Source organism: Leucopleurus acutus, assembly GCF_964270905.1.
Source record: "Leucopleurus acutus genome assembly, chromosome: 14".
In the NCBI taxonomy this organism is placed as follows: Eukaryota; Metazoa; Chordata; class Mammalia; order Artiodactyla; family Delphinidae; genus Leucopleurus; species Leucopleurus acutus.
This window is the reverse complement of record NC_139156.1, coordinates 69,721,749-69,742,195: the sequence shown is the minus strand read 5'-3', so window position 1 is coordinate 69,742,195 and position 20,447 is coordinate 69,721,749. Positions and strand designations below refer to the sequence as shown.

The following is a 20,447-nucleotide window of genomic DNA, read 5'->3' as shown; positions in this document are numbered from 1 at the left end:
ACATCTCCCGCCCACCAATCTCCGAAAAGTGTAAAACAGATCAAGTCATTCTCCTGCCCAGTACTCTCTGAAAGCTTCTTACAACACTTATAATCCAACTCCCTACCATGGCCCTCAACTCCCTGTAACACCCCAATCAGGGTCTATAAGGCCTGTGGAATATGTCCCTTGCCTACCTCCCCAACTTCATCTCCCTCCAGGAACTCTGAAGGTCACTACAGAGCCTATCCCCACCAGCCTTTGTTCTTGTTCCCAATTATACCAAGTTCCTTTACATCTGGTCAAAGTCACGGTCTCCAATACTCTGTTTGACATCCTTAGGGCTATTTTCCTAGTCTTGGAATGCTGACCCCAGATTTTTCCACAGCTGACTCCTTAATATTCAGAACCAAATATTATTTTCTGGTCACACCTGACAACTCAATAACACACACACACACACACACACATCACACCGCCATCCTGTTTGTCTTTATAAACTCATCTCTGAAATTATGTTGCTCATTTATTTGTATTGTGTAACAACCTCCAACCCCAAAGTACACACACACAGAGAGAGACACACACACACGTAAATTCCTTGAATTCCAATATTCTTTGCCAAATCCTCAAAGCCTAGAACAATGCCTGGTACCTAATAAATACTCACTATTTATCGAATGATAGATTGCATCTGTCCCAAACTTTTCCCAAATCTTGTTTCTGTCTTGTATTTCTAGCACTTGTTCACTATCACTTCTCTTTTGTCTGTTCTCCTTTCTGAATGTCTTTTGGTCTTCATTCTGCTTACTGCAACACAAAGGAAAACAGAACAAGGAGCATAAAAAGAAGGACGTTATTGGTAATAGAAACCCAGTCAGCCTATGCTACTGGCAGTGGGGCAGAAGGCCAAATATTGTAAAATGCTTCTTCAGGGCAAAAGCCATTAGGATGGATCTCATCCATTAGAACAGCTCTTAAGGACAGTTTCAAAAAGGAATTATGGGGCTTCCCTGGTGGCGCAGTGGTTGAGAGTCCGCAGAGCTGCTGGGCCCATGAGCCATGGCCGCTGAGCCTGCGCGTCCAGAGCCTGTGCTCCACAACGGGAGAGGCCAGAACAGCGAGAGGCCCGTGTACCGCAAAAAAAAAAAAAAGGAATTATGGAGGTAGCCTGTCTGTGGCCTAAAAAAAGTACCATATGCCTTATGGACACTCAGCAGTTCTTAAAAACTTTAATGTGCAAAAGATACAGATGAAGATTTTGAGATGATCTGAGAAGCTGCACGTTCAACAAATACTCCCAGGTGATTCTGATAAAGGCAGTCTTAGGAAACTTTGCACTCTCAGGCCAAACAATGAACAGCAAGGACCTGAGGGATGGTATTACCAGGTGAATAATTAACCAGTAAAAATAATCTTTTTTTAAAAAATCTCTACCTTGAACCTAATTCTCAAGACAAGCAAATCCCATTTCAATATTTGCTCAATATTATTTAAATTCATTGGTCCTTACAGCTTTTAACAATTTTGAAAGTATAATAATAGCTACTATTATGAGACAGCTACTATGGTATCATCAGTGTTTTAAACATGTATCTTAATATCTCATTTTATAGATGAGCTTCAGTTAAATAAGTACGGACAACTATTAAGAAGTAACAGATGTGTTAATAAAGTCTGTGATCTATGGAGTCTACACCTCCCACTAATTATACCTTAATAGAAATAAAATCAATAAATAAAAATCCAGATTTTTAAATGAAGAGAGGGTATTTTTTTCTCTTAAATATTCCTCACTTTAGAAAAAGATTGCATGGGATTTCATTACGTGAACTTTGACAGTACATTTAAGTACTTTAACAATGGCATGGCAACCTCTGAAAATGAGTAAAACTTAAGAGCCCTTTTCTAAAACAATCACCCTCTCAATTGAAATCACCAAATATTAAGAACTGGTTCATTATTTACAGATCTAGCAGTGGTTTTCAAACTGGGCTGATAATTAAGAATCACTTAAGGAGCATCTTAAAAATAAAAATTCTGGGCTTCACATCAGTTCTTCTGAATCAGAATCTCTTGGGTTTGACCCCCAAATCTTTATTTTTATAATGCTCCCCAGGGTCTTCTGATGAGTAAGGAGAGTTCAGAATAACTGTTACCCTAACTCCAGATTCTACAAGTAAATAAACTGAGGATATAAAAGGGTAGAGTCTGCTAAAGACAGACAACTTTACGTAGCAGTAAGTAGCACAGTAGGCTGGAAAAACAATATCCTAACTCCACATTTAGTGCTTTTAACACCAATTCAAGCTGCCGGTTTTGGTAAAACTGTACTTATTTCTGCTCTGCTTAAGCCCTGTCAATTATTCGCTATCCTCTTGCAACTTATTTCCTCATCTGCAAACTGGGAATAATAATAATGCCTACCTCTTAAGAGATGCTGTGAGGATTAGTATAATATTCATCAGGTAATGTACTTAACACAATACCTGACCAATACTGAGCGCTCCTTAGATAGGTTACATAGCCCACTAAAAAAGCGTGCCTTTTTTTAACTGGAGAGAATTTACTGCACCACTCCAATTACAAAATTGAGTAAGAAACCCTTGTTTAGCTTTGGAAATCCAAAAGGACTCTAAACTCAGGGTAAGGTTAAGGTCAAGAGTTTGCCTTTTTCTCCCACAACAAGGTTTCTCACAGGATGCCTCAGAATCATCTAATGAACCAATCTCTGGATGAAGACCAGGCATCTGTATTTTTAAAAAGCTCCCCTCCTCCCCTAACCAAGTGCTTCTTGGGCAATCTAAGGTTTGATAACCATTAGTATACAGAATCGGTGACCACAGCAAATAGCCTCTCAAGTTCCACCAAAAAACTATCGTACTCTGTAACGAGAAGAGCAGCGTCATCAGATCCTGATGCAGACAACAGCTGGGGAAGGCTGGGTACAGTATCTGTGGCGCTCACCCCGGACAGTCTCGACCCTCTCATCTCCTCAGAAACTTAGGAAATTACGAAAGCGCGGTCCCGTAACCCCTGTGGCAGACAGTGCCGCCTGGACGGCCACAAGGAGCTCAAGTTAACTCAACAGCCTCATTCCCAAGGCTAAGGCCACAGGAAAAAGACCTTGTAACTCCGACCGGGCCCAAGCGGCGTCAGAAGGTTAACGACCCTCTTGCCTGGTTCCTCGAGACTGCCAAGAGCCTCCACCACACCACAGGCCAGACGCCGGAAGTGCGTCACCCCAACCTGCTGAGGAATGCCGGGAGTTGTAGTTAACTGGCTACTTCTCTGGTGCCCCAGTTCGCCTTTCTTCAAACAAGCAAACACCTTGGGACCGTACTAAAGGTCGCTTTATGACACACATATCTAATCCTTCCCTTTTCCAGCTGACAAAGGTAACTCTCTGAGCGCGCATGCGGAATACCGGACTACAAGTCCCAGCATGCTCTGAAAGGCACCGGGAACGCCTGACCGCCGCCGTAGGTGCGGGCCGCATGAATGGAGCTTCGGGCGTAAGGCAAAGCCTACCGCCGTCCGCGCGGCCGGTACCTGCTCCCGGAGCGTGAGTGCGGGGTGTGGGCCGTGCGCGTGCGCGCTCAAAGGGAGCGCGAGGCGGGCGCGTGGCCGTTGAGGTGGGCGGCTGTAGTGCCGCGCGCCCGACTGGCCGGTAGTTGCGGGGCCTCCTGCCTCGCCGGGGGCTGCGGGTAGCCGTGGCGGCCGCCGGGGACCGCAAGGGGCGGAGGAAAGCTGGGGGCGGAGGGGGCCGGCCTCGGCACGCAGAGGAACAGCAGGGCATGCCCCGAGACAACATGGCCTCCCTGATCCAACGGATCGCCCGCCAGGCGTGCCTCACCTTCCGGGGCAGCGGGGGCAGCCGCAGCTCTTCCGACCGCGGCGAGGCGCCAGGCCCCGAGGCGCCGATGTCGCAGGGCTTCCCGGAGAACCTGAGCAAACTGAAGAGCCTGCTGACCCAGGTCCGCGCGGAGGACCTGAACATCTCCCCGCGCAAGGCCACGCTGCAGCCGCTGAGGCCCAACCTGCCGCCAGTCACCTATATGCACATCTGCGAGACAGACGGCTTCAGCCTCGGCGTGTTCCTGCTGAAGAGCGGCACCTCCATCCCGCTGCACGACCACCCGGGCATGCACGGCATCCTCAAGGTGCTCTACGGCACCGTGCGCATCAGCTGCATGGACAAGCTGGAGGTGGGCAGCGGGCAACGGCCGCGGGCCCCGCCACCAGAGCAGCAGTTTGAGCCGCCTCTGCAGCCGAGGGAGCGGGAAGCGCTAAGGCCGGGTGTGCTGCGCTCGCGCGCGGAGTACACGGCGGCCAGCGGCCCCTGCGTCCTCACGCCACACCGGGACAACCTGCACCAGATCGACGCTGTGGAGGGGCCCGCCGCCTTCCTAGACATCCTGGCCCCGCCCTACGACCCCGACGACGGCCGGGACTGTCACTATTACCGGGTGCTGGAGCCTGTCAGGGCCAGGGAGGCCTCCGGCTCGGCCTGTGACCTGCCCCGAGAGGTGTGGCTCCTGGAGACCCCGCAGGCCGATGACTTCTGGTGCGAGGGGGAGCCCTATCCAGGTCCCAAAGTCTTCCCTTGAAGCCGCCGGCGCCCGGGATTGGTGGGCCAAAGACATGCCCTACTCGTATCTGGGCTTGGCTGACCGCGACCCATCACAAGGGCTCTCTTCCTTCCCCCAGGCCTGGGCGTTGGATCTACTGGAATGGGCTGTAGCCGCTTCCTCGGGAGCCTTGCGAAGCGCGGCGACTGGACTGCAGCCACCGGGCACCGTTTGGGGGGCGGAGCAGGCGGGGAAGCTAGGTTGTTTCCTGGCTCTGTCACTGCCACTGAGGTTTTGATTTGTGGGGAGGGGGCAGGGGTCTTATATGAAGCGCTTCCATCCTCAAGCCATAATGAAAATTTCCTTTCCTCTGTTCCCCGTCCTATACAAAATACACTAAGTGGTTTTCTCCGCCCCCCTCTTTGGGTAAATAGGATTTGTTTTCCACTTACGTCCTTATGCCCTTTTACTCCTTATTATTATAGTTCTAACTTACTGACTTTGCATGACCTAGTGGTTTGAATTGTTTTTAGTTCAAGGCATTGATAAAAACTAGGTTTAAAGAGATGAGCTATTATTTAAAGTGAGCTGTCCGGCCTAATGAAGTCGTTGTGAAAATTAAATCCATTTTTCCAGAGTTGGGGGATTACCCCCAAACGTAACTATGCATGTAGAGGGCAAGATTTATTTTCTTTCCTCTCCTTGCCCAGTAACCACATCTGGGTTACTCTGGCAGCATCTAATAAGAAATTCAAGCACCTGCATATCTCAGTGACAAATGGACACTTAGAGCTTCCCGATGAGTCTCCAGATCTCTGAGTTGAGCAGATTTCTTGTTGCAGATTCACCTTTAATGCAAAAACTATATTATCCTCAAGTGACTTTTTTTGTCTTAGTGTACTTTAAGAAGTAATAGGGTAATTCTGTATTTTCTAACCATAAGATTCAGAGGAGCTGAATCGGTATGCTTCCAAACAACGGAATGTAAAACACCCTTAGCCAGCTGTTGAATTCTGTGCCCATATTTACTTCCAGTATTTTCCTGCAAAAGTAGAGGAAAATGTTCATGACTGTTTCAAATTCTCTCAGGAGTTCTAACGTTCCAGGGGGCTTGATGATTCCAGCTGTGTTGTTGGTGTCAGTGTTCTCAGAACCTTGTCCCTCAAATAGGAGAGAGCCAGTGCTTGCTTCATCTAGGGTGAGTTTTCTGCAGGAAGAGAGAGAGGCACAGATGATCAAGGCTAGAAAATTGAGAATTAACTATACTGCTGGCCACTTTAGGGCACCAAAACTTGGGACAAAACACTTCCCATTCCCAACCGCTTGAAATGAACAGCTGTGTTGTGACTAGTTTTATTTTTGTCCTTCTAATTGGCTGAGCTTTACCTTGTTTACAAATGTATTGACACCATTTGCTTCAGGCCAAGGAACACTCCTGTTTCCCCCTTTTTACTATTTATAGGACTCTTTTTTTCACAAAACTTTTAATAAAAAAAACTGTAGAAATAAACACATTAAAATTTGTCCAGCTGTTGTCTAAGCCCTCTTGATTGACTTGCCCATGTGGCAGTTGAGTTCTAATATCTGTAATAAAGGGAGATTTGCTATTGGTCGGAAGTGATGACCCTGTAGGGAAGCAGTATGTGCCTTTGCCTCTTTTTGCATACTGGGTTACAGAGGCCCAGAGTGAAGGAATATTTGTTCCCAAATTTAAAAATAGAATGAAAAAGCAAATTCTTAATGACTTTTCTTAAAAAACAAATTACAAAAAAGATGCTACTAAACAGGATATGCCACTGTGTTGTAAAACCTGACACAAGCATAATGCATTTCTTCCAAGTTCGCTAAAATTGTTTTAGGGTAGTGTCACATTCTGGTGTGGTTAGCATACCTTAGGGGCAGTTTGAAGCAGTTCTTCAGGCCATTCAGTTTGAAATTAAATTCTAGATATGCAAATGATGATTTTCTTTAAAATTGTTCACAAAATGGGTTTTTTTCATAGCACAATGATGAATGTGTATGGTTATCACATACCTACCTGTTTTGAATTATATTGTAGCAAAAAGTTGATCAACTTGCAGCGATTGTTGATAATGATATATAGGTTATACTACAATCTGGAGTACATTAAACTAACCTACAAAAACTCATTCTGACAACAGGACAGTAATAAAAGAGAAATTGTTTTTTCAAACTTCATTATGAAAAATTTTTAAGTTCTCAAGTACAAGCAAGTTAAATGAAGAAGACTAAGGTGCTTTTCAAAAGAGTAGCTGAAATTATCACAGGCCAAAACAGCATTATATCTCTCTAGTTCAATAAGAACAGTGAAACTTTTGTTTCACTAATAATTCTGAGTAAATTAATGGTGAAAACAAAATTAACTTGTTTTAGTGAGCCACTAAGGAAAGAATATTCTTAATACAAAGACAAAATGTGGTGCAGAAAAGCCTTGCACCTTTCTGCATAAACTGTTAGATGTGACTTAATGTGCTGCTGTTGTGTTTCCATATATTCCTGCGATATGGGTAACAACTGTGGGAAAAAAGTTGTCTTCTACAAAGACTAATGAGCACAATGATACTAATCACTTAACTTTCTGTTGAATAACAAATGCAATAATTGCCTCTCATGGGTGAGAAGTTGTCTAATACTTCTAAAGCTTTTTAATTCTCTGGTTATATCAATTCAGAGTGTTGTATATCTACCTACTACTTTATGAGAATTGATTTTTTTATTAAGCCTAATTTGCATGGATTGAGTTTAGACCAACTGCTGTTTATCAGTGAAAATGGTGAACCTTTTTTTTAAAGTAATGTGTGTTTGTCAACAGGAGTGGGTTATCTGATCTTTTAATGCTAACAGCCCTTAACTTCTCCGAAAACTCACAATTTATGTTCCTTCTTTTGCATTGTTCCCTTGTAGGTGCCTTACTCTAGGCACCTCAGGAGGACTCTCATCACTCATTTATTCCAAATGACTTGGAGTCTTGTGCTCAGCTCTACTGTTCAACGAAAAAGCAATGTATCTTTAATTCAGGGCTCTGCCCATTGCTATTCAACTCTAACCTGAGGGCAGTGCCACTCCTGTAACTCTCCTGTTCTGAATTCAGAACTTCACATCACAAACAGAAGCTGACCATTGATTATTCGCGTTCAATGAGTGGCAAAGAAGGAAATCATTTGTTAAGCCCCATATAGATACTGAATCTTCTGATCCAGCGATGTTTACATTTCTAGATTAAAATCAGTGTACTTGTGGAAAATAAAGTCATTTTTGAAATTGTTGAGAGGTAAATCTTATTTGATTATTGCAAAAGGGAAAAGGAAAATATTACTTGCTATGATGCCTACATTTGAATTGCTGTTAAACATTCACAGTCTGTATGGTAAGATTATGTTGTACTAAAAACTGGGGGCCTTCTGCAGATTCTAAAGTCCAAGTAATAATATAAACTTAATAGTTTATTTCCCTGAGTGTGATGTTTGAAACAGCCTGATTGATAAAACATCTGAAATTATTTAACATGCAATCATAACTATTTTGCTGCAACGAAAACACTCCTTTTATATTTAACCTGAGGAAAATAAGCTAGTGTAAGAAAACAAAAATACGTTCACGGAGGAAAGAACCTTTGGACTTAAATATTTTCTTGTCTTTCCTTTTTCTGTAAAGTTTATTTAATTGTAGTTTGGATTGGCAGCATTTTAGGCACTTGTGATGATACTGACCATTCTTTCCCACCACCACCACCCCTCAAAGTAGTATCGAACTGTTAAAGCATCACTACAGCCATTTCTAATATAGGCCAAACAATTTGCCTTCATTAGCAGTTAGGATATTGAAATTAAATAGCCTGGTTTATGAATAATTGGAAACCTTATTTAGGTTTAATAGACCTATTTTTAATGTGTACTGAACCATCTCAACTGCATTATGATCTTTAAGGAATTACTCTCCAGAAGTTTATTTTTAATAATTCCCAGTAACAGCTGAAACATCAATAATATTATTTAATAAAGCATATTGAACAAAAGAAAGCAGACAGCTTTATATGCTTTATTTCTTGAGCAAAGTAAAAAATGAGACACCTGTGAACAGTACCCTGAATGTTTCAAGCAGATAAAATCTGATTAAAGATTGACCTAACCTATTGAAATCAAGGAGTAAAATCCACAAGGTTGGCTCTGAAAAAACACCAAGGTGTGTTCCTTATGGTATGTATGTTATGCCACTTCACCAAGCCCACATCAAGGCAAATCACCAATATGTATTTCATCTTATTGAAAAGAGATTTTTAGTCTGTTGCTTTGTTAACAATTGTTTACATTGTCTTAATTGAAGGTGCTCTGAAATTAAAATTTGGCAAGACAATTATAAATAACATAAAACTTAGGTGTATTATATTTTAATATAATGACATTTTGGTAGGAGAGTAGTATCATTAAAAACACAATTATCAAAATGTGGCATTGTTTTATACATACTTCTTTAAGAAAATTGGCCAAGCAAGGACGATAGTATGCTGACAAGCTAGGAAATATGAATCTAATGGAATGACACCAGTCACTAGAACAATCTGACACTGAAGTTTAGAAACTTCCATTTAGTAGTTATTAGAGGTATTGTGCATCTTTGAAATAAGGACAGGAAGGAAATAAGGGTTAGTTACCTTCACAAATTAGATTTCGAATTCTAGTGTTGGTAAGGGCAAAAAGTAGTTTCCAGGAGAAGCTGCCACTGCTGTTCTAAAATACAGGCCATCTGTTAACAGCCACGCCTGAGAGAGTCTAACAGTGCCAAAGGACAAACAGATGACAGGGTTTTCAGATGATGTAGCTAAACAGTGGGCACTCCAGTGTGTTACATTTGTGTAAGGATCCAGAGGCAGCAAGTTACGTTAAATGATATTTAGGTCCAATTTTAGAGTAAAGAAAGATAACTTCACAAATACAATCTGCATTGTATGATACATAGATAACTATTGGGGGGGTGAATTTTTATTTTAAAATCACTACAAAAGGCTTGCAGTAAAATGACCCCTATAGTGTATTGTTTTGCAAACCATCATCCAGTGCCATGGAGGACCATTTTTGCCTATTTGATTCAGATTGTCTTTGAGGTTTTCTTAAGGCTGGTATACACTTATCTAAAAAGGTGAACGTGGGGCTTCCCTGGTGGCGCAGTGGTTGAGAGTCCGCCTGCCGATTCAGGGGACGCGGGTTCGTGCCCCGGTCTGGGAAGATCCCACATGCCGTGGAGCGGCTAGGCCCGTGAGTCATAGCCGCTGAGCCTGTGCGTCCGGAGCCTGTGCTTCGCAATGGGAGAGGCCACAACAGTGAGAGGCCCACATACCGCAAAAAAAATAAAAAAATTAAAAAAATAAAAAGGTGAACGTTTTAATAGTCTCCAGACCCACCAAACCTATGGCAGTGTAATGATCCTTCTGAATAGGTGTAATTGGGGAGACAAGGCTGGAGAGAAATGAGTCCTGGGGTAATTCCTTTGGCAGCCTATTAATGCTGTCATCAGCAGTGTCTGAGTGCATTTTTGATCTGAAGAGGTGATAGCGCTTTTCAAAAAGTTTTCTGCGGTCATGAGAGTAATCCTGGAACCTGAAAGTCATTTCCAGCTTGACCACGCCACCACACTTTCCACAAAGCCACATCTCGTCTGAGTTCCTGGCCCTGGTCAGGGTTCTGAAAACAGCCGCAAATGTGTAGTCTCCGAGTGGGCACTTGTTTGTAAGTATTTATTTTCCAGAGCCCACTCAGGAGCAGAGAGAAGTTATAGGCTGTTATAGAGGACGGAACAATGAGTCAAAACAACGCCTCCCCACTTTTACACTAATGCATGGGGGAAATCCCCAGAACACTAGTGTTTGATTGTGAATGGAGATTGCTTTGGGGTGAGAGGGCTGGTGTCAGAAAGGCTAGCAAAGAAGACTTGGAGATCCTGGCTTGGTCAAAGTACTAAAACCCACTGAGTACTGTTGAAGTCCCACCCAATAAATCTTTCATAAGTAATTTCTGCAGCAAAAATATTGTTGAAAAGTATTTATTTACACCATAGTCGTAAACCATTCCTTATCTGAACTTTAGTTAGTGGTTTTGTGTTAGAATAAATCATTTATATTTCCACAACTATTAAGAGCTAATAACCAAACAAGTCAGCTCCAGTAGCATTATTTACATTCCCATCTGCAATTTGACTACAAAGGTAACACTTTTAAGTCACAAAACAGAGCATACAAAAATATACTTTCTAAAAAAAATTCCAAATATTAATAGGCAGAAATATACAGCCATACTAAACCCAGGGAATGATGGTTTTTTTTTCCATAGTAAGGCAATCCATTTACATGCAGACCCTGTAACATTGTCTACATCACACAAGGCACCAAGGACACTTCCAACACAATTGCATGCATCCTAGTTTCAGAGAATATATGTACATCCCCCTTTAAATAAGTTAACCTCTGACTCATTTTGAGATCATAAATGCTTTACTTTTTTTCCCAAAGGTTCAGAACTTGGAGAACAGTGCACATCAAAAATACACAAAATCTGAATGGATATACACTGAAAAAATAGTCTTTACATTTCTCAAGCCACTCAAAAAGGAGCAGATATTGCTATGTCCCTCCCATCACATTGCACTTCTGTTCTCGGAGTTTATAATACATATTGCTTAAAGGGTTGAGATGACTAGATAAGCTTTGATTCACTGTTCTAGGGCCACAGAATGCAGCTTTATAAAGGCCATGCTTCACCCACTGTACAGCATCCCCCAAATCAGTCCCAAGCCATAAAGTGCACATCAGTTTTGCTTCTGCCTTTTTTGCTATCCCCACCTGAAGGGATGAGCATCTCCCAACCTACTGTAGAAAAAGTCTCAGATCATTTCTGACATCCAGAGTCAAAAACCTGTAACCAGTCAAAGTAAGAGAGGGGAAAAAAAACCTAGTCAAACAACCCTTTAAAGTAGGGTCATGCCTCAGCCCTCTAGGCCAGGGACCCCCACCCAACCCCCTTCTGAGCCTCCCCATTACCTTGGGGTGACAGTCAACTCACCTAAGAGAGACTAAGGTGGGCTAACTTTTAGGAAGGACCTGCTTCTAAGTGGAAAGGGGAGGGGGCAGTGCTAGGCTCCTAAGGCCCTTTGCCCAAGGAAATGAGGGAAGGGCAGGAATGGGTGGTAGTGTTTGTCGTGCAGCTCCAGTGGATGAAGGGCCTCAAGGAGCTGGTGTGTCAGCCTGAGTCTCATCTCAAGGTGTCCGGGTCCGAGATGAGCAAGGGCCGAGGGACCCTCCACCAATAGTGCTGCTGTTGCTGCCGCACAGGGTGCCCCCAGCCTGCGCGCCCCCAGTGCAGGAGGTGGTGGAGGGGGCCGGCACCGACGAGGAGGGGCCACCGCTCTTGCGTTCCTTCTGCCTCAGGTGGATCTTGGTGTGGCGCTTCCTCTCATCACTCCGGGCAAACTTGCGGCCACAGTAATCACAGGCAAAGGGCTTCTCGCCAGTGTGGGTGCGGATGTGGGTAGTGAGGTGATCACTGCGGCTGAAGTTGCGCATGCAGATCCGACACTGGAAGGGCTTGTGCCCCGTGTGGATTCGGATGTGCCGTGTTAGCTCGTCGGAGCGGGAGAAGCGCCGGTCACAGCCTTCTGCTGGGCACGGGTAGGGCCTCTCATGCACTGGGGTCTTGCTAGGCCTGTTGGGGTACTTTCGAGGCCTCAAAATAGGCCGCAGCGGCAGATGGTGTGGGTTATAGGCGGCAGCAGCAGCAGCTGCGGAGCCGCTGCCAGGTAGCCGGGGTCCCTCGCTGCCTCCACTGGCCCCTGGCCCTGTGGCCCCAGCACTGGGCCCTCCCAGGGTAAAGTTGCGGATGGTGGAAAGTGGAGTGAGTGGAGGGGGGACTCGCAGGGAGTCCAGGGGGCAGGGAAAGGGCTTGCGGTCTGGGCCAGCTGCACCATGTAGGTCTCTCTGGCACTGTGATGGGAAAAATCCAGGATAGTCTGGGATCATGGGGAAGAGACCTGGGTCCGTGGCTGGCTTGGGGGACGGGTAGGAAGGAGGTGGTGGGTAGGCCAGAGAGGAGGAGGTGGAGGTTGTGGCTGCCGACAGGAACGCCGAGGGGTCCTGGTAGAGGTCTCCTGCACAGCCAGAATAAGGAGGAGGCGGCGGTGGAGAGTAGAGGTGGTCCAGGTCAGGCTGGGTCTGGGACATGGCGCACACACCCAAGGGTCCAGTGGCCAATGGGTTGGGGGAGGCAGAGGTGACGCTGGATGAGGCTGTGGTGGAAGCTGGGGAGGTGACCCCTTGCAGGATGCCTGCACTCACAATGTTGATGATGCCTTCTGGGTAGCAGCTAGCACCGGGGTACTGGGGGTCGATGGAGAACTTGCCCATGTAAGTGAAGGTCTGGTTTCGGGGTGCAGAGACAGGAGCAAAGCTGCTGGGATATGGGAGATCCAAGGACCTCTTCTCTCCAGTCATGTCAATGTTGATCATGCCATCTGGGGAGGGGAAAGGAAGAATGGAGGTGGAGCAATGAGAATGCAGCCAAGAATCCCTTCTCACCGCCGTCTCACATGAGTCCAACCCCAAGGCCCAGGATCTTACACTGTAGAGCTGAGGCGGAGTTCAACAGGTGAGGAAATTGTGGCTCAAAGACAGAAGAGGCTAGCCCAATATCCTACTGTGGCAGCCAGTGACAGTCTAGGACGCAAACTACCTCCAGGAAAGCAGATGAGCTACTCCCAACCCCCATATACAGCCATCTGTGGCTCTAGTCCCCAATAAAAACACCCAAAAATAGCAACAAGAGTATTAAAAATTCCCCATCTGCCTGGAACTTCTCTCCCTCTCCTTTGCCTGGGGGGGGGTCCCACGGCTGGGGCAGACACCACCCAGAAGACTGATCCCAGCCACTGCCGCGAAGGTGTCAGCCTGAGAGGTGAGCCAAAGAAGGGGGTCAATGATTTCAGCTGCTCCCCATCCCAGGTGCCTTCCTTTCCTCCCTCTCCCACTGCTGGAGGGAATCGGGCTCTGCGATGGAAGGAGTCTATAGGTTCCCTTCCCCTCCCAACCTTTCCAGCCTTGCCCGACACCCGCGCGTCCTCGCCCCAGCCCAAAGACAGTGGCAGGGCTTCGGGGAAGGCGCGGGGGTTGCGGGAGACCACTTTCCACCGCATCGCCAAGGAGACTCGCGGCACCGGTGCCCGATGGGCTTCCCTCGGCAGCCAGGGGGCCGCTTCCCGCCGTTGCCCGCCCTCCACCTCCTCCTCCCCGAGTGGCCAACCCCCTCAATTTCGCGGGCGGCGCGCAGGTGGGGGCGCTCCTGCAGGCCGCAGGGGGAGCGCGCTCCGAGATTTTCCCCGGGTCTCCTCTGCCGAGGAGGGAGCGGCGGACGCTTTCCTCTGGGGCTTCTCCGCCGCTCGGCTCTCCAGACGCGCAGCTTTCCTCCAGAGCCCCGAACTTTCCCGTCACTTTGCCCCTACCCCGGGAGAGGGGAGACTGGAGTGCGGCCAGCGGAAAGGCCCGCACAAGCCCAGAAGCCTGGTGGGGCACCTCTCCTACTCTCACCCCTCGCCCGCCGGGGGCTGGGCGCGCCGCGGCGCACGCACGCTCGCTCGCTGGCAACCTGGTGCATCTGCCCGCGCGTCCAGCTCCAACGCCCGGATCCCTGCTCACGCGGGCTCCTCCTGCACCCCCTTCCATTCTTCAAAGCCAGTTCAGTCAACGCCGTCCACCTCGCGCCCCGACCCTCTCCTCCAAGTCCTGCACATGCACCGAAACCCCCCCACCATCTCCGAGCTGCGTGGGTCCCGGTCCGCGAAGGGGGCAAGCGGCTTACCTCCGGCCACTCCGTTCATCTGGTCAAAGGGGCCTCCCAGTTCGGCATTGGGGAAGATGGTCACCGACGTCGCGGCGAGGTCCTCCACCGGGTAGATGTTGTCAGACAGCTGGTGCACAAAACCACTGAGAGTTACTGGGATTTTGTCTACGGCCTTGGCGGTCATCATTTGCTCCTCGCACAACCTGGAGACCCAACTCCCTCGCTACCTGGAGTGTCAGAGAAGCCGTTTTGGAGAGGGATTGGACTGAGCCTAGGCAGGTATCTCCTTTTGCCCTCCACACTTAAAGGCAACTACCCACCTCAAAAAAAAAATCTAACAAATAAAACTAGCAAACAAGTTGCTTTTTTTTTTAAGAAGAAAAATGGCTATTTGCCACTGACTCTCTCCTGTGTTCCGGCTGGGAAGCCAGGAGTTGCTGGTGTAGTGTTATTATAACAGTCAGTGTGTCCCCTCGCCGAGCTATTAATCAATTGCTGCTCTCCGGGTTAGACGGAAAGTGTTGCTCTAAGTATTTATGGGCAGGTCCTCAATGCCCGTGACGTCACTGCCCATATATGGACTGAGGAACAGGGCTGGGCCAGGCGGCTTTTGCCGTCACATGGCCGATTTGCATAGGGGCTCGGCTGCGCGGGCTCCTCTGGGCTCGCGACTCCCGGCTGGCAGCCCGCGAGGATCCATGGGGGTCTGGGGCGCGGGGCCCGAGCCGCAGGCCGGATCCAGAGCGCAGGGCCGGACGGGGATAGGGCGCGCCACGGGTCCGGCTTAGACCACTGTGGGAGAGCGATCGGTCCGGGCTGCGGCGCGGCCTCCCGGGCGGGGAGGAATTCCGGTTCTCCGGGACTTTCCAAAAAAGGCGAAGATCCGGTGCCGGCAGCTCCGCCTCCCCAGCCCTTGTTTGGGAGCCATTCCGGAAAATTAAACTTCGGAAAGAAACCGAGCGGAGCCGAGACACTACAGTCAAACCCCTACTCACTTTCTTGGCAGCTCAAAACCGCAAGCAAAAGGAGGCAGAGAAGAAAAAAAAAAAAAAAGCTGCATGCATTCACGGAAGCTGACTGCTTTTTTCTGAATTACTTGGTGGAAAGAAGTAGCTGGTGATAAGAGTGAATGCGGTATTGCTTTTTTGGAAAGTCTGTTCTATTTATACAGGAGCGAAAACGGAACAGGTTTGGGGTTGTTTGTTTGTTTAAGTATTTTGGGCACCTTGGGGCGGGGGGGGAGCTCCCTAGGAGGAGCAGATAACTGCGGGGAGCTTCGAGAGAAATCCTCAGCCGGAGACACCCCCCCCTTCCTCTGCCCGCGCGCTCCCCGCCCCCCTTCAGCTGCTGCGCGGAGCGGGCGCCCTTCCCGGCGCGTCTGGGCGGTCGGCAGTGTGGGGGCGTCCAGATGGAGGCTTGGACACTCACCCTGCCCCGCCACACACGCGCACACACTCTTACACTCACACACGCTCCACTTCCGCTGCACACACTCCTTCCCCCGCCACCTTCTTCACACACCCACTCGCACACCTTACGCTACACACCTCCCTGTTGACAGCGCGCTCGTGCGCTCGCCTCGCCAACAGAATGCCTGGTCGGCAGAGTGGGCGCCTGGGTTTGCTGAACAGGCTGCTCTGCGAAGACACCCATCCTCACCTTCACTGCCTGTACCTGCCGCCACCGCAGTCATCCACCCCCGAAAGCCTACCCTCCGGAGGTGCGCTCTGCCCGCACCCGAGCGCTACTCCAGAACACACACATGAGGAGGAATATTCTTCCTATCCCTGGCCAAGAGCCACCTCGGGGAGCCGAGCGAGGTCCAGAGTGACAGCAAACGGTGACGCTAACGCCAGTTTCGAGTAGCCATCACCGTACGCGCTTTTCCCTTTGCGTATTAAAAAAAAAAAAAAAACTGGCCCCGATCGGAACCTTTCTGCTTAGTTCCCAAAGCAATTTTTAAAAACTTTTCAGAGGTCCAGATAGCGGTGGGTTCTGACTGGCTGCACAGACCGCTTCTATCTCCCGGCGCGCCCTGGCCCCCCCCCCCCCCGGAGCGCTCCTGGCCTGGCCGGGGCTCCGTAGGAGGTTGGTCTCAATTGCTCAAACCTGGCGAGTGGCCGCCTGCCAGACCCTTTCCCACCCCCAAAGCAGCCAAGGCCTGGCGTAGGGCGCGGGACAGCCTCTAGGGCCCAGCCCTGCCCTTTCCCGCGGCGGGCCAGGACGGCCCCAGCCTCGTGAGGGCCCGGGCGGCCGAGAGCCACGGCGCCACGCCGTGGAAGAAGCGCGGCGCTGCAGGCGGCTTCCCGGCAGCTCACCTGCCACGGCCGCAGCCGCTGCGAGTCCGCTCCCGCCCGGCCCCGCGCGCGGCAGTCAGGACCCCGGGGCAGCGGTGAGCTGCCTCTGCTTCTCCTCCGGCGCTCCGGTTCTCCCCCTGCCCGCCGCGAAATTGGTTCTCCCGCGGACGGCCATCTTCCTGACTTCAAACGCCCAGAGAAAATTTGGGAAAGTTTCTCGCTTGCGCTGCGCGCTCTTTTCCAATTGGAGATAAAAATTAAAGGGGAAAGGAAGGAAATCGCAGCAAAATTAGCACCCTTGTAGGTACCCCACCCTCGGCAAAAACGTGGAAAGTCCCGTTTCTGAAAAAAGAAAAAAAAGCTGCACTCTTACCACGTGCGCCGGCCCGCTCCGCCTGCGCTCCGGCCCGTCCTGCGGCCCCCGCGCTGACCACCGGCAAGACGACGCCTCTGAGGGGAGCCCGACTCGCATCTCCAGCCCTGAGTCTGAAAGAAGTGGGGGGGACCGAATTATGCAAATATGGGTCGTGGCAGCGGGGCTCGGGTTACGGCCCCCGGCGGCCTCCGAGGTAAGGCACCCACCGGTGGCAAGCGCAGGCGCCGCGACTGGTTGCGCTTCGCTCCTCTCCACGCACGTGGGCGGGCGGGTGAGTCGCCGGGGCCGCCGGGCGGTGGGCGCCGCTGCCAACCCCGCCGGCGGCCACAGCGCGCTGCCCGGAGGGGGAGCTCCTGGACGCCCGAGTACGGGGCGAGCTGGGCGCAGAGGGCAGGGCGCAGGCTGGGGGCGGCCCGGGAGAGGGTGAGCCGCGCGCTCTTCGCCTGCTGCTCTTCCCGAAGGAGGAGGCTGAGTGGGGGTCAGATTGGGACCCCAACGAGGAGAGGCGGGATTACCCGGCCGGTCAGAGAAGCACGTTAGAGTAAATGGGAGTGACTGACCCTGGAATAATTCGCAGTTTTCCAACAACTCACACCTACTTAAGAGCTGCGCTACGTCAAGCCAGCCGTGAGCCGGGGGTGGGTTGGGGGCAGGGGCAAGCAACAGTTGCAGGGAGGCTATGCAGGCTACCGGGAAGGTGCCTGGGGCCAGTCCTGGGAGGGCTTCCCTGAATCTCCGCTGGAAACGGGTCAGTAGATTCTCCTCCTCTCTCTCCCTCTTAAGAGTGATAATGGAACAAAGTCTAGGCATACTCATTTCAAGCCAGCCATCCGGAGGATGGGTAATAAGTTCAGAAAGCTGAAGTAACTTGCCTAAGTCACGCAGCTGATAAGGGGTGGTGTCCAAAATTGGAACCGGGTCTTCTGACTCCAGGTACAATGCGCTGGATGCTACATCATTCATATGGGAAAACCCAGTTCCGGAAACTGAATGGCTCTTTGAGGACTGGGAGCGTGGCTTAGCCACTAGGAAAGAAACAGGTCACCTTAGACAACCTCATTTCTTTTCTCTGGCATTTCGGAAAGGAGGAAAGCTGAGATCAGGGGTTTCAAAAGGAAGGGACAAGGGACTGTCATGGACATACCCCCCTCCCCAAATGAGGAAGAATTTGAGTTCTTGGCCTTTCGCAGCCTGTGCTATGGATGGAGTGACCAGGTTCGCACAAAACCACCATACGAATAGTCTCTGTAATAAAATAAGCCAATCCCACGGTATCCTTCCTGGAGTGAAGAAGTGAGAAAAAAAAAGAGGTAGAGACAAATAAAAAATCACAAAGGTGTTTACAGAGGAAGATGCTGTGCTGGGGAGGGGAGGAAGGGGGGAAGGGGGAAGGTGGCAGTTGAATACAGAGATGTACCATGGTCTCTACTTTTAGGCACTTGAGCTTATTCTGATCAAAAGCTGAACAAATAAATGCTTTTCTTTAAAATAGATTGGTCAAAATGCTCAAGTAAATGGAGTGCTCCAAGATGTATTAGGGTTATTAAAAGAGTAACAAATCGATGCCAGATGCTGATCTGCTTTGTCCTGATTCCAGACCCAGAAAGTAAAAGAGGAAGGAAGCAGAGGTGCCCCTAAGTGGGCTTGCCCTGTGGTGGGGGTGAGGAGGAGGGAAGGCAGCCTGCGGCTCCTGGCTGGCTCTCAGGGTCCACTCTCTGAGTGCTTTTCAGCTTTTTTTCCACAGTGTGGACTTGAGAATCACAATCAGCCGTGAGGCATGTCACAAATAATTTGGTAACATTTGCGTTTTGATTTATTAAGAAACATTTTTGAACATCATTATAGACTATTGCTATTAACATGTCATTTTCACTCACTTCCATTCTAATACTGCCACTGGAGTGAGAAAGAAGGGTCAGAATTGCTCTTAACCGTGGACACACACAAGGGTGTGGATCCGGAACTCAAATGGCATAGGACATGTGAACCTCAGTGATAAACAGGCTAATTTCCAACTCTGCCACATGGCGAACCCTTCCTTAAAGGTGCCCCGTGTGCTGAGAAAACTGATAAATGCCTCCCTACATTCAGCATCTCACTACAAATCTGGTAATCCCAGAGGCTATAAACCAAACCGAGATTATGCCAGTCAAAGTTGTTGGGAAGCCTGAGAGAATGATTACTTCACACCAGTGCAACCAAATGTGCAACCAAAGTCTTGTTTTGTCGGCACAAATAATCTGGACGGGAGAAGTAAGACCCCTGTGGTCTTATTTTGTAGCGGCGGCAGCACTGGCCTAAACAGAAGGTGCTCAGTTTCCCTTTAGGGTGAACTATTGTAGGTCAACAGATATTTCTTGAGCATCTACTATGTGTCAAGACTGTGCCAAACCCTGGGCTACAGTGGTGCCTAAAACCAGGCCTGGTTCCCACCCTCCACGGAGCTTGCAGTCAATCACACAAATATACAGTTGTAAAGAATGACAATGTTTGACCTCAATGAAGAAAAAGAACAAAGGATCCAACTGAATCGAGGAGGTTGAGGAAGGCTTCTCTAATCTAAGCAGAGATCTGAAGAATGTGCAAGGATTAGGGGAAGGTCAGTGGATAGAGCATTCCAGGGAGAAAAAGCCCGTGCGGAAAGGCCCAGAGGTGGGGGGAAGCAAAGTACATTTGTGGAATAAAGAAAGTTCAGTGTGGGTGGAAACCTCCAGTCAGTCTTCCGAGCCTAGTGTACTGGAGCTGAGGGTAGCCAATACAGTCAGGCTCCTTGAAAGCCCCTTCCCTTTTCCCACCCCTAAGAGATTTTAACCTCTACGACTCTCCTTTTTCTCTGCCATTATCTTTTCTGGATAATGACAATGGCATTATAAGTTTTACATTTGAGATTTTTTTTTTTTTAACCACTCAGCTTCTGCAACATGCCAACAAGATTTCAGCAAGAAAAGAACATATACAGAAATGCTTATTGGCATCAGCATTCTGCTTCAGTGACAGTCTTAATGAAATAACATTCCTTAGTTGTCTATTTCTCAATACGGAAATGACAGACAATGCGAATTTTGTCCCATTTAAAATGAATAGAGGGGAGAAGTACAGTCTTTCTAGTAGAAACACATCATGTCAAATCTACAGATCACTTTAGCATTACTGGCAAATAATAAAAGGTAAATTAATGCATTACTTATCACCATTAAGACAAGGTGCATATCAACTTAGGGTCCAGGTTAATAAGTGGTAGTCTGTCAGTCCAGTCATTAAGGCTCGAAGCAAAATCTCCATTCCAAATCACACCTTTTTATGCCCTTAAATTTAAAATCTTTCAGCTTATATATTTAATTGTACAAAAAATGAAGTTCACTACAACTAGGGTATTCCTGGATTT

The 20,447-nt window shown here is 48.6% G+C and overlaps 2 protein-coding genes across 2 annotated transcripts; one reads left to right on the top strand and one right to left on the bottom strand.

Annotated features, from left to right (window-relative positions):
* Positions 1-3,765: 3,765 nt before the first annotated feature.
* Positions 3,766-8,070, top strand: ADO (2-aminoethanethiol dioxygenase). Its single transcript, XM_082853912.1, has one exon. It carries the CDS (start codon positions 3,777-3,779, stop codon positions 4,587-4,589), a length of 813 nt encoding a protein of 270 aa, XP_082710038.1. The 5' UTR covers positions 3,766-3,776; the 3' UTR covers positions 4,590-8,070.
* A 3,747-nt stretch (positions 8,071-11,817) lies between these two features.
* On the bottom strand, positions 11,818-17,158 carry EGR2 (early growth response 2; the record flags this gene model as incomplete). Its single annotated transcript, XM_082854289.1, has 3 exons — positions 11,818-13,067; positions 14,408-14,516; positions 17,060-17,158. The coding sequence occupies 3 exons, from the start codon at positions 17,156-17,158 to the stop codon at positions 11,818-11,820; spliced, it is 1,458 nt and encodes a 485-aa protein (XP_082710415.1).
* Positions 17,159-20,447: the final 3,289 nt, after the last annotated feature.

Excerpts from the sequence above, each read along its gene's own strand:
- ADO (XM_082853912.1), top strand. The coding sequence starts at position 3,777 with ATGCCCCGAGACAACATGGCCTCCCTGATCCAACGGATCGCCCGCCAG.